The sequence below is a fragment of the Arachis hypogaea genome, chromosome 2, assembly GCF_003086295.3.
Source record: "Arachis hypogaea cultivar Tifrunner chromosome 2, arahy.Tifrunner.gnm2.J5K5, whole genome shotgun sequence".
Lineage (NCBI taxonomy): Eukaryota > Viridiplantae > Streptophyta > Magnoliopsida > Fabales > Fabaceae > Arachis > Arachis hypogaea.
Window position 1 is genome coordinate 12,233,822 of NC_092037.1, and position 26,895 is coordinate 12,260,716.

General features: G+C 31.7%; 2 protein-coding genes and 1 long non-coding RNA gene across 6 annotated transcripts; 1 reads left to right on the top strand and 2 right to left on the bottom strand.

Moving 5' to 3' along the window:
• Window positions 1–2,787: 2,787 nt before the first annotated feature.
• LOC112737831 (putative UPF0481 protein At3g02645) lies at window positions 2,788–23,961 on the top strand. 4 transcript variants are annotated; one of them, XM_029291438.2, is made up of 3 exons: window positions 2,788–2,924; window positions 21,963–23,599; window positions 23,686–23,961. In XM_029291438.2, exons 2-3 carry the CDS (start codon window positions 22,008–22,010, stop codon window positions 23,687–23,689), a joined length of 1,596 nt encoding a protein of 531 aa, XP_029147271.1. In that variant the 5' UTR covers window positions 2,788–2,924; window positions 21,963–22,007; the 3' UTR covers window positions 23,690–23,961. The 4 variants fall into 4 exon arrangements, with proteins under 4 accessions (XP_029147271.1, XP_029147269.1, XP_072071276.1 ...); XM_072215175.1 differs by lacking the exon at window positions 2,788–2,924 and adding an exon at window positions 11,438–11,655 and having other exon boundaries at window positions 23,686–23,768; XM_029291436.2 differs by having other exon boundaries at window positions 21,963–23,768.
• On the bottom strand, window positions 5,531–8,889 carry LOC112737839 (uncharacterized). Its single transcript, XR_003169107.3, has 3 exons — window positions 8,632–8,889; window positions 8,487–8,541; window positions 5,531–5,873 (listed from the first exon to the last, which is right to left on the bottom strand). It is a non-coding gene; the product is annotated as an uncharacterized lncRNA (long non-coding RNA).
• On the bottom strand, window positions 17,604–20,040 carry LOC114924635 (serine/threonine-protein phosphatase 7 long form homolog). Its single transcript, XM_029289869.1, has 4 exons — window positions 19,978–20,040; window positions 18,383–19,107; window positions 18,207–18,294; window positions 17,604–18,125 (listed from the first exon to the last, which is right to left on the bottom strand). The coding sequence occupies exons 1-4, from the start codon at window positions 20,038–20,040 to the stop codon at window positions 17,604–17,606; spliced, it is 1,398 nt and encodes a 465-aa protein (XP_029145702.1).
• Window positions 23,962–26,895: the final 2,934 nt, after the last annotated feature.

Sequence of the window (26,895 nt, forward strand, 5' to 3'; positions counted from 1 at the left end):
ATTCATGAATATCTCCATTAGAAAGTAGAGATCTTAACTTAATTTATTTAAAATTTTTTATTCTATAATTTTAATTTATGAGTTTAGTTATAATGTATTTTAAAAATATATGTTAAGATTATTATTAATAAAAGTTTTAAAAATTTTTGTTTTAATAAATACACAACATATAAATGCATGAAAAACTCAATTTTTATATTTTTTTTTTCTATAAACACTTTCTTAAAAAATAACTTCAACTTATGTCTTATGTATTTAGGACATATATTAGCTCTGTATCTTAATTTATTTCTATAAGATTTGTGTTGGGTTGTGCTCGGCAAATTATTAGTATTTAGTACTGCGACTTAGATACTTGGATATGTCATTTAATTAGGAGTTTCAATCATTATGTTTTATAAAAAAAAATACTTTTTATTTAACAATTATATTTAGATAGAATAATATAAAAATATTTATTTATTTTTTATTATGTTAAAATATTTTTTAAAGATCTCTTTTTCAAAAATAAAAAAGATAAATTTTAAAAAACGAATTTTTTTATATTTTTAATTTAACTTAAAAGAATTTATCAAAAGTACTAACATTTTAAAAAGATTTTCTATTAAAAAATTATTCCCATTTAGTGGCATCTAACCAAAAACTAAAAATTATTCCCATTATTAAAAAGTTATCACGGTATTCCCCAGTCCGACAGGTCAAGTATTAATCTATCGCGGATCAGAGCTTCATTTAAGGGTCTGCTGCTTGTCATGCACAAGACAAAATTCGAACACTCAACACTTGATTAGACAAACGAGTGAACTGACCACTCGACCAATCCAAATTGGTTTATAAAGAGCGAATTAACTTGTTTCAAATAAGAACAGTCGTGGTTGAATATTACTGTACAAATAAATGAGAAATGTTAGGACAATTCTTTTTTATGAATATTAGTCAATAATTTTAGAGTTAATATTTTATTTTTATATTATGATGATTTAAAATTTAAATTTAAAGTTTAAATCTTATTATTTAAAGTTTAGTATCGACTAAATGTTAATAAAAAATAATAAATTTTATTATTCATATTATATTATTCGAAATAAATTATTAAAAATTTGGATTGAATTACCTGGACAAGTTATTAACTTATTATAGTACTGTAACTTGAATCAGTCAATTTTAGGGAAAAAAGATCGTATATTTTATCGCATATATTCATAAAATATTTTTATTTAAAAATTATATTTAAATACAAAATATATATTAAAATATTCTTTTAAAAGGATAAAAATTATCAAAAATACTAAAAATTTAAAAGACTATTCTCATTTAATGGCAACTAAACCATAAACTAAGTGAAAATTTATAAAGAACGAGTTAACTTGTTTTAAGCAAGGACATTGGTAGTTGAATATAACATTCTATAAATAAATGGGTGGTGGTTGAATAATTGAATATAACATTGTACAAATAATAAATGAATTCAGATTAGACTATCTATGCTAGAAAAGTTATTATGAATTATGCTATGTGTATATTAAAATAAATTATTAAAATTAGCTATTGGTATAAAATATATGCTAAAATATAAATACATATTTAAAATAAGTTAAACTATATATGTATTTATACACAAAAACATTGGTGACTGATTTTAGTAGTTAATTTTAGTGTACAAATAACAATTTTAAATTAGTATAAGGTGGATACTATAATGAAGACTTTATAATTGTCTTTATATAAAAATACATTCTTTTAATCTTTAGACGATGAATTGTATAGTTAGATTTTGATATTTATAAAAGTGTTGTCTTTATTTAAAATATAACTAAATAAATAAATCACACTTTAAATAAAACATCTTTATAAAAAAAATATTTTTGTCATCTTTATTTAAATAGTTACTTTATTATAATACTGTAACTTGAGTCTATCAGTCAACTTTAAAACCAAAAAAGAGAGAATTTTTTTATCTGATAGTATTTATAAAAATATTTTTATTTAACAATTATATTTAAATACAAAAATATAAAAGTACTCATTTATTTATTTATTATATTAAAATATTTTTTTAAAAAAATATCACTTTTAAAAAATATATTTTTGTATTTTTACTTTTATTCAAAAATTACAAAAAATACTAAAATTTTTTTATTGAAAATTATTCCATTTTGGTGGCATCTAATCTAAGTCTAAACATGAACAACGTCTAAATTTATATATGGCGCGAGTAGTGGACTTGTTTTTTTTTTTATTTAGTTGACTAGCGAGTCAACTTGTTTTATGCAAGGACAGCACTTTTTTTATTTAAGTAAAATTAATTAATTATTTATTTAAATAAATCAATTTATAAAATTTTATTTTGTTAAATATTTAGTTATAATTTTACTGACACAAAAAATAGACAAAAGAGAGAAAAAAAATTTATAAATGTGAGAGTAATTGACAATAATTTTTTTCTCTCTTTTTTTTTTCATTTTTGTTGGTATTGACAACGTAAACTTAAAAAAAAAATATTTTATTTTCGGTTGCATCAACAATAAAAATACAGAAATAATTCAACGCAAATATCGTAATTTTTATTTTCGCTTTTTATACTAGTAAAATTGTACCTAAATATTTAAAAACATAAAATTCTATAAATTTATTTATTTGAGTAAATAATTAAATAATAAAAAATTAAAAACCGCAAGGACAGTGGTAGTTGAATATCACATCGTAAAAATAAATGATAAATGTTTAGAGGTTAGTAATGAATAGTGGAATGCGAAATGAGAATAAATTTGCAGGTTTCGTTAGAAGCAGATGTATACAAACTTCATTCACTATTCTCCTAATAATGCTAATCAGAATCCCTTTAGTTTCTTGTTTCTTTGTTTTTGGGCAGGTTGGTTTGCATCACGAAGCTAAGGACTTCACTCTCCCTCGTGGTAATTAAGGTCAGCTAGCCACCCATTCATCAACTTCAACTAATCCTTATATGCTTCTTTAATTACATACTTTTAGGATTAAGGTTGGTTAATTATATTAAAACTTAGATATATATATTTGATTAATGTTGCTTAATTGCAAAAAGACCATATATAAATATTTGTTATGAATTAAGACTGCATTTTTAAAAGAGATTTCATATGAAAAGAGACAGATATTAAATTAAGTTTTTGTATTATATTTAGCATAAAATATACTGAATTGAGTTATATTTTAATATTATTTTTGGTTTAAAATAAATATAAAGATTAAATGATAAATTTAGAATTAAAAAGTTAAAAAAAGAATATTTAAAAGAATACATTTTTAAAATTTCAGTTTTTATCTATAAGAATTTTAAATCTTTATATATCCACTATTTGAAGGTAATCTTAGTAGTTCCGAAAACCAAATTCAGTCTGATTGTGTTAATACTCTCTTGTGCTAAGTAAGATATATATAATAACACTCGAAATTAACTAAGTTAGATTGGTCTAATGGTTAGTTTATTAGTCTATTTAAACAAATGTCAAAAGTTTGAATTTCGTCTTGTGCATACAATAACTTGTTGGCCAACGACAAATCTTTAAATAGAGTTTCGATTCGCAACAAATTAATCCTTGATCTATCAGACTAGGGAAGATCGCAGATAACCCAAAATAATAATAATAATAATAATAATAATAATAATAATAATAACACCCGAAATTAAAATGTATCTATGCAAGCATATATTGTCCTATACAAACTCATATTTAAGATGTGTACATAAAATTGCAACAAAATGTTGAAACTAACTTATTAATTATTATTAGCTGCCATCCTCACCAATAAAGTAGTAGAGTAGTAGGAGGGTTAATTAAAATGAAAGATGTGCACATTATTAATTTTCTTTTGTATATCGAAATATTGCATGAAAAAATTTTAAATTTAAATTTAATTTATAATCTGAAGTCAATAATAATTATGATATTAAAGTACTTTGGTAGGTTGTTGTGATGCTAATATTTGTGTGTTTGTATGAAATAAAGGGTATTTTCAGTTTTTTAAATTAACAAAAAGGTTATCTTGTTTTTTCCTATTTTAAAATAAAAAGGTCAAATTTCTACTACAACAAAACAAACGGAACACTAAAGGGAATGTTTTTTTTTAAAACTTATCCTAAATTTAGTCTTTTTAAAATTAACTACAGGAGTAATTTGGTTTTACTAAATCAAAATCATACTTCTGAATTATAATACAATTAAACAACTTTAATACACAAATGTTTTTAGTTTCTAATACAATAGAATTTTAGAGTTTGTAAAATAAAATTTATATTTCAAACTATAATACAATTAATTAAACAACCTAAATTTTAAAATGGTAATTCATCAATCTTTTAAAAATTCACTATAAGCTAGGGTTATTTTATTTTAGTCTTTCTAAAATCAAATTCAAGTTTTTAATACAATTAAACAACTTTAACCATAAAAAGAGTATTTTAGTCCTTTTAAAAACTGATTCTAATTTCTATTTTCTAATACAATCAAATAACCTTTATTAATCATATAAGGATATTTTAGTTTTAAAAATTAACCTTAAAATGTTATTTAGTCTTTTAAAAAATAATTATAAGGGTATTTTAGCTTTCAAAAAATAATTCTAAAAAGAATATTTTAGTCTTTAAAATGATCTTTGTGTATTTGAGTCTTTTTTAAAATAAAATTCAAATTTCTAATTTCTCACGCAATAAAACAATATCAATTAATTAATGCTATAAGGTTATTTTATTCTTTTAAAAATTAACCTTAAAAGGTTGTTGTCTTCTTTTAAAAATTAACTATAACAATATTTTTTTATTTAAATAAAATATTAAAATTTAAATTTCCTAATAAAATTGAGTAATCTTTATTAATTAGATAAATTTTTTATTTCAGTAATTTTAAAATTAACGTTAAACTGATATTTTTATAGCTATTTTTAATCCTTTAAAAATGTAACACAAAGATATTTTAGTCCTTTTTAAATTATACTAAATGTTACTTTAGTTTTTTCTACAATAAATCATGTAAATATTTTATTTTTAAAAATTAACTTATTTTTGTCAAAATATTAAAAAGATATGTTAGTCTTTTTACAATATTTTTAAAAAGAATATTTTGTTCTTTTTATAGTTAATTAAAAAGACATTTTAATAGTGATTTAAAAACTGGTTAAAATCGAAAGCTGCTGTGAAATCCGATTTAGACAATAAATAAAATTGATGAATTGTCGAGTCGCTATCAAATCGAAAAATCAATTAAAAAATGATTGGTAAAAAAATAGTCAGTTTTGAAAATCTTTTATATGATGTCATTTGATGTTAAAAAAAATTTCTTTAGCAAGAACATGATGCAGCAGATAAAGTGTAACACTCTAACATACAAAGCTTTACATCTAGGATGTAAAATAGAGGTGGCGAGACGCTACGACCTCTAAAAAAAATTTTAATATATATATCATAGTGAAAAAGGTTTATAACTAGGAGTTTTTGAAGAAAAGGAGAAAACAAAAGTTGTTAAATTTAAAAGCGAACCCTTCGAATACGGTAACGTAAGCAAAATAGAGCAAGCTAACGAATTTATATATACTAAGAGTTCCAAAACACATGTAACAAAACTCAAGACTCGGCTCGTGAAGATAAGCTGATTCGAGCACATAGTTATACGACATATATAGATATATAGGAAAGCCCAAAATATAATCCAAAATACAGAGTTACAAAACCTAAATCTTCAAAATCACCTTTAAGAGGAATTAATACAACATATATATAATAGGTGGAGATAATAAGTATCTAAGCCAATACAAATAACCAAAATAAACCCAAAGGATAAAGATCTTCACAACATTAGAAGCTTCCAGCATTCCTCAGCAAGGTGCCTCACGTCCTACATCTGAAAACCACAAAATCCACATGGATGAGAACCGGAGATTCTCAGCATGGTAACAGTACCCACATATCTAACATATAATGTCTTGGGAAAGTCAAAGGCAATCCTAGAACTTTCAACAGATAATTAAAGCTTAAAACATAACTAAGCCATGAAATTAAAATAGGCAACTAACTAAGGGTCTCCAAAACTATCTAACACTCCCTTTTCCAACTCCTCCAAACCTCCCAACCACCAACGGAATCAAATGCAACAAACATAATTATTACAAACAGAGAAATCACAAATAGGATTCAAATATAGCAGATAATCAAGTAGCATTTAGTTATGCAATCACTTAGGCAATCCAAACAAGACATATAGATGCATATGATGCATGCCTCTCCTAGTGGCTGATGAGTCTCATCTGTCGGTTACAAAGCCAACCCGACATGTCCCGGTAGCTAACCATTGGACAGAACACCAAATATAGAGCAAGTGGGACAACGCCTCAACCCTTGCATCTTACCCGCGTACTCGGAGCAGGGGACAACTTCACCCTGCCTCTTACCCAGGCAGTGTTACATTCTCGGTCCGGAGCAAGTGACAACAGAACACAGCCCTTGCGTCTTACCCGAAACCTTGAATTTTTACAGAACAAGTGGATAATACCACTGTATCTTACCTGGCTTACTGACTCTTACCCGGAGCAAGTGGTGTTACTGTATCTTACCCGGAATCACATTTAGAAACACATTTTCATTATCATTACAATTTATTCATATTCATTCAAATTCATAATCAAACTCGATCCTTAACCTTCCTCTTTCCCATATCTAACCTCATCCTCAATCATATCTCCTACAACTTCATCGCTGACCCGGAGCGAGTGAACAACGCCACCGCATCTTATCCGGCGTCTCAATTCATTCCTAAACACACACACACACCAATCACAATTAGTTATCATCAACTCAATCAAACACATTCGTCATCATTTCATTATCATTACCATTCTTTCATTCATCCATTCATTCTCAACTTATACCCGACGTTCTCGCCTCTTACCCGGAGTAAGTGGTTAACACCACTGCGTCTTACTCGGAGGCACATCACAATCAATTTCAATTTTATTATCTTTATAATTCATTCATAATCATCTATAACCAATGCATAATCATCCTTTACAACCATGGCATCACGTATACTTCAGTTCTCTGCATTTTTCATACATAAATCATCATTAACTTTCCCCTTACTTCATCCTCAAGCTATCCATATTCCTAGCTTATTCTTAATTACTAAGCATTCTATTATAATTTAGGACTTAAAGGATGAAAATGGAGGTTCATAAGCTTGAAACAGTGTCTCGGAAGGTTGCAAGCTTGCTGGGAAAGTGAAAGACTTGAAAACAAGTGTCTTATAAGAAAATAGGGTCGCGTGCGTACGCACAGGGGTGTGCGTGTGCCGTGCGCATGCCCAAACGAATTTTCAATATGTGTGCGCACATAGCGTGCTAGCGCTCCCATCAGTAGCCATGCTCCTGCATGTGCGTATGCACAAGGCTATGCGTGTGCATAGGTCCAAAAATTCACAGGGTTTGCATGCGCACACAAACCAGAAATCACAAATTCTGCAGAATTTACAGAATTCAGATTTCAAGCCCCAACTTTCAACGATCATATCTCCTTCCACAAAATTCATATTTCCACCAAATTTAAACCATTTTAAAGCTTGTGAAATAGTCTTTCATTTTGTATAAAAGCATCAAATTTCAAAAACAATTGCTTAAGATATTATCTGTTGAAGTTCATCAAAAATTCAATTTTACCAAAGTTCATAAACTCCCAATTTTCAAAACATACACTTCCAAATTCATTCAAAACCCAACCAAAACTCAGCCATTTCAACATCAAACATTTCAACCTCTCATTCAATCCTCAACCCACTAATTCTCCACTTTTTAACCAATCTCAATTCAATAAATTCAATGTATAATCAACTTCCCATAGCTCAATTTTCCAAAAATTTATTCAATTTTCATCCAATCACCATGAGTATACTTATCAATATCACACACCAAATTATGCTCACCAAAAAAATTCCCAATCTCACCAACACTTAAGCATATCAATCCACATTACTTATAATCTTACATGCTCATCAACAATCAGCAACACTCACAACCAACCAATTACTATTCACATATATTCAACTAAATCCATATCATCCAATAACCACATCAACATTTTAAAATCCACTAATCACATACATAACAACACAATTCATCTCAACCAATCAACAACACTAATAGTTCAAATCCTATCTTAGGGTCTCTAACCTACGTTTTCACACCACATTATATTTTAGATATAGGAAACCGAAACTATACCTTAGCCGATTCTCCGCTCAACCCGGAACACTTTTAATTTCACTTTTTCCTCAATTTTCAAGGCTCCAACACCTCTAAGGTCAGATTTCCAGCACCACGAGCCCACTCCAAGCCTTCCAATACCTCAATTAAGTTTCAATATTCACATACACACTACCTAAACCACAATTATCACATCCAAACAGAACAACATAATACCCAAATGCCTAAATTCAGAAATTTTATTAGGGTTTGAGATCTCTTACCTTATCTAAGGATCAAAGAGGCAAGATTGAGCCTTCTCTTCAAGCTAATTAGATCCTATAACATCAAAGAGCTCAAAATCTCAACATTTTTACCCAAAAATTCAAAAATCAAGGCTGGAAAAACTGAGATGAAAATGTGGTTTACCTCAGAAATAAAGTTGTGGACTTTGTAGAGTTGTGGTCGCATGGCCGCAAACGGTGTGACAATCGGAGTTCCGGATAAAAAGTTATCAAGGATTGAAGATCAAGCTAGGTTTTTACTTTTGGAAGTGTTCTTCTCTTCCATGGCTGCCCAGCAGCGTGTTTTGCATAGAGTGAGGGAGAGAATGAGCTGTGGCTCATTTAACTAAGTGTAGTGGGTTGGGCCTTGGGACCATTTTGGGCTCGGTTTAATCGGTTCAGTCTGTTTGATCAAATTTTGGGCCAAATTTTTTAAAATTAGTGTCAAAATTCTCGTTTTAATTTTCTCTATTATATTAAACCATAAAAATAAAATTTATTATTTTCTAGAATAAATCTTAATTTATAAGTTAATTATTTGTTAAATAACCGGATTTTACACAAAGAAAGAGTTGTCAACGGTCCTAGGTGTTCCGAATGTGGGAGCTCAGGACAAATACCTTGGCCTATCCTCAATAGTCATAAGATCTAAGAAAGAAGTCTTTGGCTTTATTAAAGATAAGGTGGCAAAAAAAATTATCCTATTGGAAGCGCTCATTTCTCTCTACTAGTGGCAGAGAATTGATGATCAAGGCAGTGGACTCAACTATTCCGGTATACACTCTTAGTTGCTCTAAGTTACCAGATTCCCTCTTGGATGAACTACATCGAACCATGATGCAATTTTGGCGGGATAAAAAAGAAAAAAAATGTAGTAGATCAGCTGGGACACAGTAAGTAGAAAAAAACAAAAGGATGATTAGGATTTAAAGATCCAAAAGCTTTTAATCTTGTCATGCTAGCAAAATAGGGATGGAGATTTCTTAGCAAACCTCACTCACTGTTTTACAAGATTTCAAGTATAAATTCTTTAGATAAACATCCTTTATGGAAGCTAAGGCGGGATTCAGACCCTCCTAGACGTGGCAGGGCTTACTAGAAGGCCAAAAGATACTAGAGAAGGGTATAAAATGGCATATCACTACTTAAGGTGGTGTTAGAATCAGGGAGGATCCATGGTTTGGGGATGAACCCCGTTTTCGCATTTCTAATGAAGAGTGCAGGGATGAGAACCTAACATAAATTCGACATTTACTGACAGCAAATGGAGAGTGTAACCAACAATTAGTCCATCAAAATTTTAGCCATGACACAGCTCAGTCAATATTCCAGTTGCCTATCAAACAACAGGAAGACTCAATATACTGGATTCACAATAACTCTAGAGACTACACAATAAACTCAGAATACAAAATTGCCTACCAATTTTTTTACTCACCAGAAGAGCAGCTCCACCTATGTTTTCAACATGCAGACACTTGGAAGACAATCTAGAACCTGAAAGCACAGCCAAAGGTAAAAGTCTTTGGAAATTTATATATGAAGGTATTGCAGTGATGAAAAAATTAAATAGAAGACTCCCCCAAGTAAGATCCAATTTCCCCAGATGCACAAAGAAATCTTAAATGAAGCACAAATATAAAGAAAAATAATTCATACTCATGTGTATGAGATGGTGTTCAAATGTCACTCTATTTTTCTTGCTTTCAAATATTGTTGTGAGGCCAACTATATAGTGTCAAGCTTGCTCTTCAAATTTGTTTCACTGCCTCTATATTATCTCTAATTCTTTCCGTTTCTCTCTCCCTTTCTTGCTAGCTCTTCTTTTTCATTTTTCATTCATTAATCTGCACCGTTGATTTAAATTTTGGCTCCAAGTTTTATTCTTAGCCATTCAATGAAATCAGAAAAAATAACCTCCAATTTTCTTCTTTTTTTTTGAATAGTGTAGTAGAAAATTGGTAGCCTCAACAAGCTCACTTTTGCATGCACAAGAGCACAACTGCTATCTTTGCTTCTGATCCAATGCAGTCTTTGATTTGTCTTAGGCTTTATTGTTTGACTTTTTCTTCCTTTCCCTTTTGATGCCAACATTTGGAGATCCCTTTTTCATTCTAGCTTGAACCTATTCTAAAGCTTTCTTCTTTGACATGGTGAATCCTTGTTAGCCTTGGTTAGAGATAAGCAATCGTTGGTCCAAAGGCACGATGAAACTGGTTTTTGCTCATCATTTTCATTGGGTTGAAGTTTTGATTGTGAGTATTATGAAATGTTTGTTGATGCTCCAAGTTATGGGCTTGTATGCTTCTTGGTTTTAGACCTACTACACTAATTAGACTTGTTAGCACACATTTGGAATATATTTCCTAGTCTTATCTAAGTTGAACGTGATGGTTTGGTCAAAATTAAATTCACACCAACAATTCTATTGCAAAATATTTGATTATTTTTATGTTTAATTATCTTTTTTTTTCCAAAGATGAGGTGAATTTATTAATTCCAAAAGATAGAATACATGTGTCCAAATGAGACAAAAACCATATGAAGAAGAAGAAAATTTCCAAAGGCCGAACATAGTGAGCAAAAAGCAAAAATTGAAATAAAGAAGAAGAAACAGCCTCTAAATTATATTTTAGGATCTAGAAAAAGCAAATGAAATAATGTTTTCAATTAGTTTTCTTCAAAATCCATTTATCTTCAGATGGGTCTTGTTCACCTGTTCGAAAATTCTTTTGTTCCGAGCCCTTCATATACACCACTAGTAAACTCCAAGCGCCACTAAGTTCTGTGTTTCTCTTGGGTTCAGCAGCAAATGATTTTTTTCTTGGTCCAACACTAGAAGAATCGTATAACGTCTTCACTAATGTCCATATCTCTTAAAGGACTCTTGGACCAATCTTCTTTAGCTTTCTCTCAAATAAATAAATAGTGGATAATGTTTCAAAATCAGTGTTGCAACGGAGATATGTCACCATTCTTTCTAGGATTCTTTGATGAAAAAGCTCTATGAGAAGAAGCTGTTAATGTAGAGCTCGCCATAAGAATCGGAGGATTTTGGGAGCAGTCTTTAGTTTCTAGAGGTCCTGCCATACATCGTTCCTCTGGCGAAGAAAAAGTAACTTTGTATTCATATGAAACCTCCAATTTTCTGGATTTGTGCAACATCCAAGTAAGTTTATGTCTATCTCCCATCTCTACATTTTGATTGCTAGGATTTGTTGACTGATTTCAGTTGAAAATATTGATTTAATGAGCTGCTGGTTCTATTCGTTGTTCCTCATTAACAAATGATAGAATCGAGAGTGTATGATTTGAGTAAAATTGATCAAAACGAATAGGAATGATGAACATATGAAAAGTGAGAAATTATGGATCGGAGAATATATTCACATCAAACCCAGATCCGATCTTCCAAAAGAGTCCTTTTTCGAGACTTTTTGCCCCTCTAGGATGCTCTTCCAATTCCAAGAAGGTGAGTTTCCTGCCTCAACTCTTAATATGTCTGTAAATATTTGTTTTTAGGAATCCCAAAAAGAGAATTAGGTTCTGTTGCTAACATCTAGCATTGTTTATCCAATAGAGCTAGGTTCTGTGCTTGGAAGTCTTTAAACCCAGGCCTCCTTTCTTTTTAGGTCTTGGCATCGTATTTCAGCTGACCCAAACAATCCTCCTTTGTTCCTTTTTTTTCCACCAAAATTAAGAAAAAAATTCCATAAATTTCTTGAATTAAAACAACAAAAAATTTTAAAACAAAAAAGAGTATAGATGGAACAACTTCACCATCCACTTTAATAAGCATTGTCCACCTCCAACCTGAAGGAGTTTATATTTTTAGCCTTCAACCCTTTTTCGAATCTTGTTCTTATAGCATCAAAGATAACCTTTTTCGATTTTTGAATAATAGACGGCAGACCCAAATACTTTTCTTGAGTCCTAAATATGTTGAATATTCAGGCTTTTAGCCAGAAAGATTCTAATATTTTGAGGAGTATTGTTGCTTAAAAATATAGCCAATTTGCTGCGATCAATTATCGGCTGTTTTTTTTGCTTATGGAAACAGCTAAAGTGATACACCATGAAATGGAAGGAACACCTAATATTTCACTGCTATGGGTCAGAAACAAATCGCAACTTACGTTTTGTGTTTGTTTATTTTTTTATTTTTTTGAAATACACCAAACGTAAGCTACGTTTTGGATTTTTTATTTTTTTTAATTTCAGTTTAAGACTAAACGCAAGGTGCGTTTTAACAAGTCAGAAAAAGAAAAATTTTTTGAAGCCCACAAAACGTATCTTACGTTTTGTTAATGTTAGAAATTTTTTTTCGGAAGTCCCAAAACGCAGGTTGCGTTTTGTACACAAAATAATATTTAAATCTACAAGTTTGCCTATAAATACGAACTCCGGTTTTGATTCATGTTCATCTTCACTTCTCCTCTTGCTCTTTCTTGTATAAAGTCCTTAGTGAGGTATTTTTTTGGCAGATAACTGTGTCAAAAAAATAGAGTTAGTTAAGGCTAAAGTTATGGAAGGTGTTGCAAACTTGCAAGTATATTATAACAGTGAGGTTATAAGAAACACACATGAAGGAGTGACTTTTGTTTGTGAATGTCCGTTGTCATTTGCCATTCCATGTACCATGAGTTTTGTCGAGTTGCAAAATGCTCTTTGTAATAACATTCAAAGCCACATTTTGAAAAGGGTGAGCAATCTTTTATACAGAAGTCCTGTGCAAGTATTTGGTGGGTTAATACAGTTTCAAATAATGCCCATCACTGACGATGCCTGTAAAACCCGGTTAATTAACGGCTAATTAACCCATAAATGAGAATTTATTCTAGAAAGCCCAAAATGTGATTTTTGTGGCTAAACGTGATAGAGGATTTTGAGACGAGAATTTTGGTACCAATTTTATAGAATTCGGACCAAGATTGGACCGAACGGGCCAAACCGGGCCAAACGGACCCAAAGTGGGCCCTTGGCCCAACATAACTAAACCAAAACCCTAGTTTTCAGCACTCTCTCTCCTCACAACACACTCAAACACGCTGAAATTAGAGAGAAAGGGAGGAAGAACACTCTCTCAAGTTCTCTCCCTTGGTTGATCTTTAAACCACCATAACTTTTGATCTAGAGCTCCGATTGCCGCTCCGTTTACGGCCACGTGTTCACCGCGGAGAGCTCTACAAAACCCATACAATCAATCTTGAGGTAAGTCACAAGTTTCTGTTCGAATTCCAGCCCTTATTTTCGAGTTTCATGGGTGAAATGTTGAGATTTTGGGTTCTTTGATGTTATAGGACCCAACTCTCTTGAAGGAGAAGGTTAATCTTGTCTCCTTGGACCTTGGGTGTGGTAAGATTCTCAACCCTAGTGTATTTTGTTGTTTTATGATGTTTGGGTTTTGAGATGTTGTGTATGGGTATGATGGTTGTGGCTTAGGTTGTGTATATGTGAATATTGGAGCTTGATTGGTGATTTTGAAAAGCTTGGAAAGGGTTTGGTGGTGAAAAATCTGTTCTTGGAGGTGTTGAGGCCTTGAGAGCTTGTGGATAAGTGGTTTGGAAGTGCTCCGGTGGAGCTTGGGAAAATCGGCTAAGGTATGGTTTCGGTTTCCCGTATCTAATATGTAATGTGGTAGGAAATACTTAGGCTAGAGGCCCTAAGATAGGCATTGAATGGTTGATGTTGTTGAATGATTGAGATATATGATGTGGTCATATATGTGATGATGATTATTGATGCCTTGGTGGTATGATGTATGAGAAATATGCATGTTGTGATATATGCTTGATGATTGGTTATGGTTGAATTGTGGGTTGAACCATGTTGATGGTGAGTATGATATTGATTGTGTACAATGATGATTTATTGGATTTGGTGTTGTTGAGAGTTGGCATGAGGAAGAGTATATGATATGTCAATATGTTTGAGTTTGAGCCACTTGGGTGAAGTGGGTTAAAATGATGAGATAGTGATTTTGTAAATCGTGGTAAAGTGTCAATGTGTGAGTTGAGGAGGCTTGATGTTGAAATTGATATATTTTGATTGATTTCAAAGAAAAGGGATGAAAATGGCATGTTTTGATTGATTTTGAAAAGAGTTGGAAATGGCTTGTTTTGAAAATGGCACTTTGTGGTTTTTATGAAAAACATGGTTTTTGGGCATACTTTGGCGAGACATAACTTGGACTACGGATCTTTGTTTTGTACCAAATCTTTTTAGAAATGAAATTGGATCCGAAATGTCCGTGTCGTTCGAAGAACGGGTGAAAAACGATTTAAAATGAGGAAGTTATGTCCGTTGGAAGATTGGGGTTCAAATTGGTGAATTCTGCAGCTTTTAACTTAGAAAATTTTTAGCAGAATGACCCCTTGCGCGTGGGCGCACTTGGCGCGTGCGCGCCGTTCTTTCCGAAAATGCCATCCACGCGTGCGCGTGATGTGCGCGGGCGCGCCGATGGTGCTGCACCCAATGCCCAACCATTTTTCAGAGAGTTATGCCAGAACTGTGCCAGTGTTGTGCCTGGGGCACGAGAACGCCCACGCGTACGCGTGGTTGACGCGTACGCGCCGATTGGCAAATTTTTAATCCACGCGTTAGCGTGCATGACGCTTGCGCGTCGATGAGTTTTTGAGGCCATCCACGCGTGCGCGTGGAGTGCGCGTACGCGTGAACCTGTTTTTATGCCAAAGTTGATTTTTGAGTTTTAAAAGCCAAATTCCATACTTCTGAGCCTCCGATCTCACCACTTATATCTTAAATCATTATGATATGCCTAGCTATGAGAGAAGGAGCTAGTGGATGTGGTAACTTGCGAGTGAAGCAAGGGAAAATGATTAATCAATGAGGATCATTGATGATTATGTGAGATGTGGAGGATGGTGGTGGAAGTGCTTGTTATGCCATTGGCCGAAGGGCCGTAATTGTTTATGAATATTGGCTGGTTATGGATTTAACCGTGAGCCGGAATAGCTGTGTATGCTATGAATATTGGCTGGTTCTGGATTGAACCGTGAGCCGGAATGGCTGTGTATGATATGAATATTGGCTGGTTCTGGACTGAACCGTGAGTCGGATGGCTGATATGGATGTTGATCCATGGATGAGAATTCATGCATGTTTATGTTGAATTATTGATGATTGTGATTTGCACTTCCACTATCTGAGATACGAGTTTCCCTGGGTAGTAGCAGTGGCTAGCCACCACGTGCTCCAGGTTGAGACTTGATACTCTGTTGACCCTATGTCATAAGTGTGGCCGGGCACTGTGAAAGACCTGGATGAGCTCGCCCCCGTAAATATTCACCAGTGAAGGTGATGGATATAGATCATGATTATGATCAAGTTTATGACGAGTATAACTCGAGTTGGGGATGCGTGACAGAGGGACAGTCCAATGGTTAGCTACCAAGACTTGTCGGGTTGGCTCTATAACTGACAGATGATATCATCAGCCACTAGGGACAGGCATTCATCATTTGCATACTATATGAATTGTTTGGGATTGCCTATTTGACTGCATATTACTTGCTAATTGTCTAAATGCCTTACTTGTTCCTAATTGTATATTTCTTGCTTGATATAACTGTGTTTGCTACATTACACTCCTGCTGGTGGTTGGGAGGTCTGAAGGAATTGGAAAGGGAAGTAATAGTTAGACTGAAGTATCTTTAGTCAGATGCCCTTTATGGTTTAGCTTGTTGATAAGCTTTGATATTATTTGGAGGAAGTTCTAGGATTGCCTTTGGCTTTCCTCCATTATTATGTATTATATATGTGGAAGTTGTTACCATGCTGGGGACCTCTGGTTCTCACCCATGCGGATTTTGTGGTTTTCAGATGCAGGACGTGTGGTTTCCCGTTGAGGCATGCTGGAGACTTCTAGATTTGCGAAGATCCTTTGTTCTCGGGGCTATGTTTTGGTTTATATGTTTTGTTTAGATACTTTTATCTCCATTAAATAATACAAACTGTGATGACTCCTCTTATGGGAGATTTTGGAGAATAGGTTTTATGTATTTGTGTCCCTTTGGGTTTCCTTTGGGGTTTTCCTTATTTTATCATATGTATATATTGCTATGCTCGGACCGGTTATCTTCGCAGCCGGATCTTAAGTCTTGATATTCCTGTTTTTGACACTCCTTTGTATATATATAATCTCGCGTTGGTTTATCCTTATTCGTTACGTTGTCGATCGGAGTGTTGCGCTTTAGAGTTGCGATGGTTTTTGTTTACCCCTTTTTCTACAAAGGCTCCTAGTTATAATCAATCATTCATACTACTATATGTACTAAATTTTTATTTTAGAGGTCGTAATACCTTGCCATCTCCGAATTATGACTTAAGCATAAGACTCTGTATGGTAGGGTGTTACAATGCCAGTATGCAGCATATGTTGTATATTTATCAACAAACCCGATCTCACGTGCCGATGATAGAGCTGTACATTGAGTTTGAACAGCAGTCGGGGATGAGTATGATCAGCGACGAGATCAATGTTGATGAGCTCGGTGATATAGATTGGGAAGAAGATAATAATGACAGTGAAGACGAATTTGAAGCTAACTATGAAGTTGATGACGAAAACGATGACGAAGACTTGGAAGGTAATCCGGCGGTGCAAGATGAAGCGAATGCGATTGTAAGCCAGCACCCGTTTGGTGTTCCGTCTTTTATGCGGACTCTAGATCTCGAAGCCATGCATGCTCCGGAATTTCCTGAGTATGCGAATACAGGTATGTCATAATTATTAATTGAAGTTTTCTATAGTGCTTATTTTATTTGCCTTGTTTGACTGATGGCGGTGCGCATGTCGTTGGTGAAGGTAACGTTGCGGCGGAAGATGGCGAGTTTAGTGTCGGAATGGAATTTGGTTCGAGAGAGTCGGTGATATCTACAATCAAAAGCTACACCATATCTAGAGGAGTTGATTACACTGTGTATGAGTCTGAGCCGCAGACATTCTATGCGAAATGCAAGGGGTATGGTGCAGGGTGCGACTGGCTTATTCGAGCTAGCTTGATTCGAAAAAAAGCTTGTTGGGAGATCAGGAGATACAATGGCAAGCACACGTGCACCATGGGCACGATTTCACAAGATCATGCCAAGTTGGACTCAGACACAATTGCAGATGCCATTAGGCCGTTGGTCGAAGCAGACCCCTCGATAAAGGTGAAGTCTGTTATTGCAGAAGTTCAAGGCAGGTTCAACTTCCTGTTGCTGCTGTGGTTCATCAGCGCCGACCTCTTCACCTACAACTCTATCTGATAGACGCAGGTGAATCCCATATTGCTGTGTGTACCACTCGTAGAACGCTGGGAGAGGATGAAAGTCAATAATCTCCTCGTCTAAATGCAATGTGTTATAGCGGTCAAATCTCCATCTGTTAACCCATTCACTGTAAATCTCTCTCCAGTCATGGCTCTGTGCCCCTGTCAAGCGCTTGCAGTGATCACGACCAAGGTCGAACGCCGGGCCTAGTGGAAGCTGTTGCATCCCGAATTGTCGTCTAACTCGGTCTGTCGGGTGCCATTCTATGCACTTGAATGACACTAAAGGCGACTGGGTGAAGCACATAACCATCTGAGCAGCGAGGAAATCCGGAACCCCAACTCCCATATATGGCCGCCATATAAACTGCACATTAGTTACCAAGAGGCCGATTAGAAAAACTATTCTTTTGATTAAAAACATTGAACATTAATGGTTACAACTTACATCGTCAACTCCCATGTCATCCAGTCCTCGCCTGAAATGCGTAGTAGGCCGCCGTGTATATCTAGTATGTCGGCGCCAATGAATCCACCTAACAAAAAACAGAATAACAATATTAGTAGGAGTAAGAAATTAATAATAATAATAATGACAATAACGATAACGATAAAAGCCAATACCGTCGTGCAAGTGGAATATCATCATCGCCGAGCTGATCGCGGGGTATAGGTGCCAAGAGCGGCATACGCTCCCACGCCCAAACAAAAAGCAGTATCAGTGGGCCATCCATCTCCTTGCAGTTGTATCGTGATGCACGACACAACGATCTGTATAGGTGTGCCAGACTGGCTGCCCCCCAACTGTATGCTGAAATCCGGTGGAAATCACGAAGTAGCGGTAGAAACTTCGAGTTCAATGAAGCCGTCGACTTATCCGGAAACACAACTGTTCCGAGTAGGCAGAAAATGTGCGCTCGGATGTACCGCTCAAGAGACTCCTGAGTATCACACGGCTCGGTGTCTCTGCACTGCCGGACCCAAGCAATATTGACCTTCCCCAACACGTGATCTTGCGGACCGGGCTCTCGACCAAAACACGCAATGCAGTTCTCCACCAAGAACTGGTGACTGCTGTCTGTTCTACCCGTAACGGGCTCCCCATTAATCGGGAGACCAAGAATATAGCTGACATTTTCCAGCGTCACCATCACTTCACCGACTGGAAGATGAAAAGTGTGAGTCTCCGGCCTCCAGCATTCCACCAAAGCACTCAGTAATGCAGAATGACCTCTCATTTCGCCTACTCGCGAAACGTGTTGAAACCCAGTCGATGCCAATGTCACTGCAGCTACCTCGTTAAAAGTATCTGGCGGATCCAGTTTCCTTGACAATAAATTCCTGGTAGCCTGCAAATAAAAAAATAATAATTATTAAATTCTACATAATATCAGTTAATAATTTATTCAAAAAAAATAGTAACAATAACTTAACAGTATTATTATTATTATTATCTTAAAACATAATAATAAATTATCAAAAAATCATAAGTATTTAGTTATTATTTATTACTAGAAAATAATAATAACCGTTAGTCAGTTTTCAATAATAATAATAATAATAATAATAATAATAATAATAATAATAATAACTATTTCATGACTATCGGTACACCAAAAACACGATTATTATTCATATTATTGACATGATAATAATAATAATATCGGTATGATAAAACATAACTACTATTCATATAATAATAATAATAATAATAATAATAATAATAATAATAATAATAATAATAATAACCAGTAACTAAACAGTATGTATTTTTATTATTATCTCAAAAAATAATAATCATAAATTATTAATAAATAATAAACAATTATTAAACATTATTTAGTTTCCATTCAAAAACAATTACAATTTATTACTATTATTATACAGTATTATTTATTTATTATAAGAAAATATTAATATTTTATTATAAAAATTAATAACTTATTATTAGAAAATACTAATAATTTTTTTACACAACCGTATCATAATAATTAATAATAAATTATTTAAAAATAATAACAAACTTTTAATTTATTAGACAATACAACTAGTTGTATGATAAAAAAATATAAATAAATAATTAAAAATAATAACAAATTTATTAAAGATAATAAAAAATTTATTACACAGTATTTTTTTAATAATCACAATAATCATAACAATAATAATAATATTATTAAAATTAACAATCACTATCAAAATAAAAAAAAAATATTTACCCATTGAGAAAGATCAAGATATTCAATAATGTGTTCCTCCGGTGTGGTAAAATTACGAACCATTATTTAATCCTTTACCGTAAACTTCTCCTTCTCCTTCACTTCTCCCCCACTTCTCCCACACTTCTTCACTTTCACTTTTTCCCTTTCACTTCTTCAACTTTTTCGTTTTACTCTCGTTTCACTCCTATGCGTTTGGTTTTCGTTTATATAAACAAATTTACCATCCTCCATGACGCGTGTCACACATGCAGCTAAGGTGGCTGCCAAACGTAACCTCCGATTTGCTTTGGTAGGCTGACAAACGCAACCTGCGTTTTGCCTTCTCCAAAACTGGTCAAAAATGAAGCTATTTTCATGCAGGGGACACAGAGCCACGTTTCGTTCTTTAATTGCCTGGGCCTGCCAAACGTAGGCTACGTTTTGCAGCGTGATTTTTTTCCTTGTTTTTTGTCTCTGTCAAAACGTTACTTGCGTTTTGTGCTCTCTGACAAATGCCAGTTTCACATTCATGCATAACACACTATACATCTATTTTTTACCAATTCACCATTTTCTAATCCATTTACAAATTAATTTCTCTCGATTATCATGTTAGAAAAATATATGAAAAGTAAAATATATAAATATATTAGTACGTAGTAATTGATATATCATGGGTATTTTATATTTTATAGAGAAAAATAAGAACTTGACTTTTGAAGGGTGCTGTTCCTTATTCCTTTCTTTTTTGTTTGGTCTAAAACAAGAAAAGTTGATTGTTTAGTTTTAATTTTATTTTTGGGAGTTATTTAGATAAAAATGTCTAAAATATCTTTTTTTAAAAATATTTTTAATAATTATAATTTAACATATATAATCAATTAAATTATGTTATTTTTATCAAAATTAGGCTATACAAATTGATTTAACCGAAAAAATTGTGAATCAAATCTTAAACTGGTCTAAATTAATATTATTTTTTTATAAAAAATGACTACAATACCCTTATTATAGAGAATGATTAAAATACTCTTATTATATATATATATATATATATATATATATATATATATATATAATATTAATTTTAAAAATTCTAAATCCTAACCCTACGATAGAAAAATAAAGGATTAAAATTTAGGATTCTCAAAATTAATATATATAATAGAAGTATTTTAGTAATTTTTGATATTAGGGAATTGTAGTCATTTTTTATAAAAAAAAATAATATTAATTTAGACCATGTCAAGATTTGATTCACCATTTTTCGGTTAAATCAATTTGTCTAGCCTAATTATATGTGTTAAATTTTAATTATTAAAAAATATCTTTATAAAAAGACGTTTTCAGCGTCTTTATCTGAGTAGCTCCTTTTATTTTTCGTATTTGTGAAATCATATATTATAAATAGTGATATAAAATTAAACATGAGATTTGTCATTTTAATGTTTAGTGTCAATTTAATTTAAATTTTATATTATTTTTAATTATTTATTAAAATAATTATATAAATAATAAAATTTTATTAATTTTTTATTCAAATAATATCGTATCTCTAAAATAGTCAAATTTTATTTTATATATCAATAACAATACTAATTTTAATTTTAAATTAGTTCACTTGTTGTAAGTATAAAAAATAATATTCTAAAAGCATTCTATTAAAGTTACTTTTAGACAAACCTGTTTCATAATCATTATGGAAGAATAGTTGGAAGGCTAAAATAATAAATCTAATTATTATCTTTTTATCTGATTAATGTATATTCTCTTTTTGGTAATTAATTCTTTATTATTTTATTCACATATTTGGTTTCATACAAATGCTTTACCATTATTTTTATACTTAAAAGAATAAATTATCAAAATGATACTCGAAAAATTTTATATAAAAAAAAATAATCCTAAAAGACACAAAAGATAAAATAAACCTTAAAAAGATTATTAAAAGATATAACCTTAATTTTAAATTTGAATGATTAAATTGGCCTTTGCCTCTACAGGAATCAATATTATTGATATCAGAAGCAGCTAAACAAGCAAAAGCTATGGATGCAAAATTAGATGCGGAGAAGGCTCCTGAAGAATTAAATACCATCAAGATTGCCGCAAATGAGAATGTGGAGAATGGCATCGTGATTGCCTCGGCGAAATCAGATGCCAATATTTCCTCCGATGAGAAGAAATGGCAGGCAACATATAAAAGAGATATTGATTCTACTAAACTGTTGCTTGGGGTTGAGCTGCCAATATTGGAAGAAAATATTCAACTTCCAAGTAATAGGTCCAAGATCCAAAAGGTTCCCGCCTTGTTGCTTCGAAATTCCAACTTTGAAAGGTACTGTTCACCCAAAATGATCTCATTTGGTCCCATTCATCACCGTGGGCATACGCATGATCTCCGGCTTGGACAACAATTCAAATACATTTGGGCATTCCGTTATATTGAGAAATTCGCCAGTGAACGACGTGGACTAGACAATGAAGGTGCAAAAAGGTTTCTCTATGGTAAGGTAACACAAAACCTTCAGGAATTGAGAAATCTGTTCTGTAAGGACGTGACTAAAGGGTACAAGGAAGAGGAACTAGCAAAGATGCTGTTTGTGGATGGATGTGCTTTGCTCTATTTCATGGACAATTTTGATGATCGAAATCCAAAATCGTTGCTGCTAAAACTTGACCAGTTGTTGTATGTATGGAGAGATATTATCTTGTTGGAAAATCAACTTCCAATAATGTTGTTGAAGTTACTAATGGCTGATGGTGCTCATCAATTGAACAAGTTACTGTTCAATTTTCTATCCATGGGCCAACCAAAGAAGAAAAAAGAGTTGACCATTCCCCAAAAACAAGATGGTGAAGAATCAACTCATACTCATCTACTCGACTATATTCGCTATTATTACTCTGAAGGTGAATACAAACATAACATAGGCTGCTGGTCGGGTCTTCTAGGTTTCCTATCAATACTCCATTATACCTTTGTTGCATTAGTATTGCAAGATACAGATAAAGCAGAGCGTGTTTTATCAGATTCACCCATAATATTAAGAGAGTTAATTCTACCTCTCCGAGAAGCAGATTCCTGGCATAGATATAAGAACATAGGGGATCTTAAAAAAGCGGGTATTCGAGTGAAAGCAAGCCAAGCTGAATGGAAATGGGGTAACATTTCTTTCATCTCCAACACGTTTAGCGGACAATTGATGCTTCCAGGGATTGTGATTGATGATGTCACACCTTATCTGTATCACAACTTGATTGCATATGAGATGTGTCCGGATTTTGATAACAACTTCGAATTTTGCTCTTACTTTTCTTTGATGGATTCCTTGGTTGATGATGCCGAGGATGTGAAAGAGCTCAGAGCAGCTGGTGTCCTCCAAAATTTACTTGGAAGTGATGAAGACGTGGCCAAACTCTTCAATGAACTAGGCCATGTATTGCCAAGCAAACTGTTCAACGCCGAAAGCTATGACAATAGATATGTTGCAGTCAAGCTTCGAATCGATGCGCATTACAGAAACAAATGGAAGACTTCGTTGGCTCAACTACGCAGCACCTACTTCAATACCCCATGGTCTCACATTGCCTTCTTTGCTGCTTTGTTAGTATTGGCTCTCACTTTAATCCAAACATGGTATGCTATGCCTATAAATTCTAAGTAGTAAGGTCAGATATAAAGCGAACTCACCAGAATAAGTAAGGTTTAATCTTTATATGTAGGTAGCAGGTGGTTTCATCTCTTATGATACGAGCTTTGTGGAACAAACTCAAAGTTATAATGTATCAATTGGTCTAATTATTACAAGAGCACATCTAAGAATAAAAGAAGGTTTTATAAATATCGTTAAATCATTTGTTCAAGATGTGTATTAAGAATTGGCCAAATCAATGATTAAGGATTAGGAAAAACTAATTGCCTTAGTATTTTCAAGTTGTATTGATACATTAGTCAAGTTGAATCAAATATAAATGATTATATTTGTATTTATTTTAAAATTTATTTTATGTTTATTTTAATTTATTTTGTTTTTATCATTTTAGACTCAGTTATGATTGTATTCATTTTATTTTAATAAATTTATGAGTTAGGGTGTAAAACTAAGAGACATAAAAAATTTTTAAATCTTATAGTCACTTTTTTTCTAATTTTGATGAATACATTTTTTTAAATTTTTGGTGAAATTTAAGTGTGAATAAAAAATGTAAAACAATTTTTTTAACTGTTATATTAGAAAATCAAATTGAAGTGAAAAATTGTTTTTTTTTTAATTTTTATCTTATCTTAAAGTTTCGTTTTGTATTATTTGATAAAAATATTTTTATTTAACAATTATATTTAAAAACAAAATATAAAAGTATTCATTTATTTATTTATTATGTTAAAATATTTTTTAAAAAAATATCACTTTTGAAAAATATATTTTGTATTTTTACTTTTATTTAAAAATTACAAAAAATACTATTTTTTTATTGGAAATTATTCCATTTTGGTGACATCTAATCTAAGTCTAAGCATGAACAACGTGTAAATTTTTATAGAGAGCAGTGGACTTGTTTTTTTTATTTAGTTGACTAGCGAGTCAACTTGTTTTAAGCAAGGACAGCACTTTTTTTATTTATGTAAAATTAATTAATTATTTATTTAAATAAATCAATTTATAAAATTTTATTTTTTTAAATATTTATTTATAATTTTACTGACACAAAAAATAAAAATAAAAGTGGCCCATGTTTATATTGTCATCGTGAGCGAAAACGGACAAAAGAGAGAAAAAAAATTATAAATGCGAGAGTAATTGACAATAATTTTTTTTTCTTTCTCTTTTTTTTTTCATTTTTGCTGGTATTGACAACGTAAATTTAAAAAAAAATTATTTTCGCTTGCATCAACAATAAAAATACAGAAATAATTCAACGCAAATATAGTAATTTTTATTTTCGCTTTTTGTATTAGTAAAATTGTACCTAAATATTTAAAAACATAAAATTCTATAAATTTATTTATTTGAGTAAATAATTAAATAATAAAAATTAAAAATCGCAAGGACAGTGGTAGTTGAATATCACATCGTAAAAACAAATGATAAATGTTTAGAGGTTAGTAATGAATAGTGGAATGCGAAATGAGAATAAATTTGACAGATTTCGTTAGAAGCAGATGTATACAAACTTCATTCACTATTCTCCTAATAATGCTAATCAGAATCCCTTTAGTTTCTTGTTTCTTTGTTTTTGGGCAGGTTGGTTTGCATCACGAAGCTAAGGACTTCACTCTCCCTCGTGGTAATTAAGGTCAGCTAGCTACCCATTCATCAACTTCAATTAATCCTTATATGCTTCTTTAATTACATACTTTTAGGATTAAGGTTGGTTAATTATATTAAAACTTAGAAGGAGATTTAAAACTAAGACACATAGATTAAATTAAGTTTTTGTATTATATGTATAGTGTAAAAGTATTAAATTGAGTTATGTTTTCGTATTATTTTTTATTTAAGATAAATATAAAAATTAAATAATAAATTTAAAATTAAAAAATTAAATAAAAGTATTTTTTTAAAATATTATTAAAATTTCAGTTTTTATTTAAGAATTTTAGTTCTTTATATCTCCATTTTTTTAAGTTATTATCTCTAGTTTAAGCTTACTAGTTCCGAAAATCAAATACTCTTTTGTGCTAAATAAGATATATAATAAGATGTTCAAGTGTTCCATTATATTTGATCAGAACATTTGATTCTACTATTTAGAATGATATACTTTAAAAATGTAAATGACTCAGATTGATGAAAAATCCTTAATGTAGATAGCACTTACAAGAATTCACGTTAAACATGCAACCAATTCATGCTTCAGTCAGTTTATAATGATTCAAATCTCTATTGGTTGCTCAAGCCGGTTGGAAAATAGCTCTGTTTTATATACTAAAATTGTTTTAGGTGATATAGTATTGGGACTTTTAGTTACATTTTTGTTGTCATGAAATAAAAAATTTTGATAAAAAAATATTAACTATAAAATAGGTCAACATTTCCATTATAATATGAAATTTTTAAAAATATTTTAATTTTCAGGTAAATTTTGAAACAATTATTTTATATCTTAATATTATTACAGAGAAGGAATTGAATATATTAAGAAATTTATACTGATAAAGTTAAATAAATTTTTCATAAACACAAAATTAAGTATAAGAGTAGATATTCATGCTATACAACAAAAATCTATTCAATTCATATTTTTAAATTTTTAAATTTTATTATTTATTAATTTATTTAATTTGTATTATTTTTATTTTATTATATAAATGTAACACCCTACCATACAGTGTCTTATGCTTAAGTCATAATTTAGAGATGGGAAGGTATTACGACCTCTAAAATTAAAATCTAAGTACGTATAGTAGTGTGAATAATGATTATAACTAGGAGCTTTGAAAAAAAAGGGATACAACAAAATTCGTAACTCGAAAAATACAACACTCCGATCGATAACGTGACAAACAAGGATAAACTAACGTGAGATTATATATATATAAAGGAGTGTCAAAAACAGGAATATCAAAACTCAAAATCCGGTTGCGAAGATAACCGGTCCGAGCATAGCAATATATACATGTAAATAAAATAGGAAACCCCAAAGGAAACCCAAAGGGACACAAATATAGAAAACCTATTCTCCAAAATCCCCTCTAAGAGGAGTCATCACAGTTGTATTATTCAATGGAGATAAAGTATCTAAGCAAAACATATAAACCAGAACAGAGCCCCAAGAACAAAGGATCTTCGCTAATTTGGAAATCTCCAGCATGCCTCAGCGGGAAGCCTTACGTCCTGCATCTAAAAACCACAAAATACGCATGGGTGAGGACCAGAGGTTCCCAGCATGGTAACAGTTCCCACATATATAACATGTAATATCAGAGGAAAG

Excerpts from the sequence above, each read along its gene's own strand:
- LOC114924635 (XM_029289869.1), bottom strand. The coding sequence starts at position 20,040 with ATGGTTCGTAATTTTACCACACCGGAGGAACACATTATTGAATATCTT. Across the intron at positions 18,295-18,382 it reads GATATTCCACTTGCACGACG|GTGGATTCATTGGCGCCGAC; the intron begins GTATTGGCTTTT and ends GTTTTTTGTTAG. Across the intron at positions 18,126-18,206 it reads ATGACATGGGAGTTGACGAT|TTTATATGGCGGCCATATAT; the intron begins GTAAGTTGTAAC and ends ACTAATGTGCAG.
- LOC112737831 (XM_029291436.2), top strand. The coding sequence starts at position 22,008 with ATGGATGCAAAATTAGATGCGGAGAAGGCTCCTGAAGAATTAAATACC.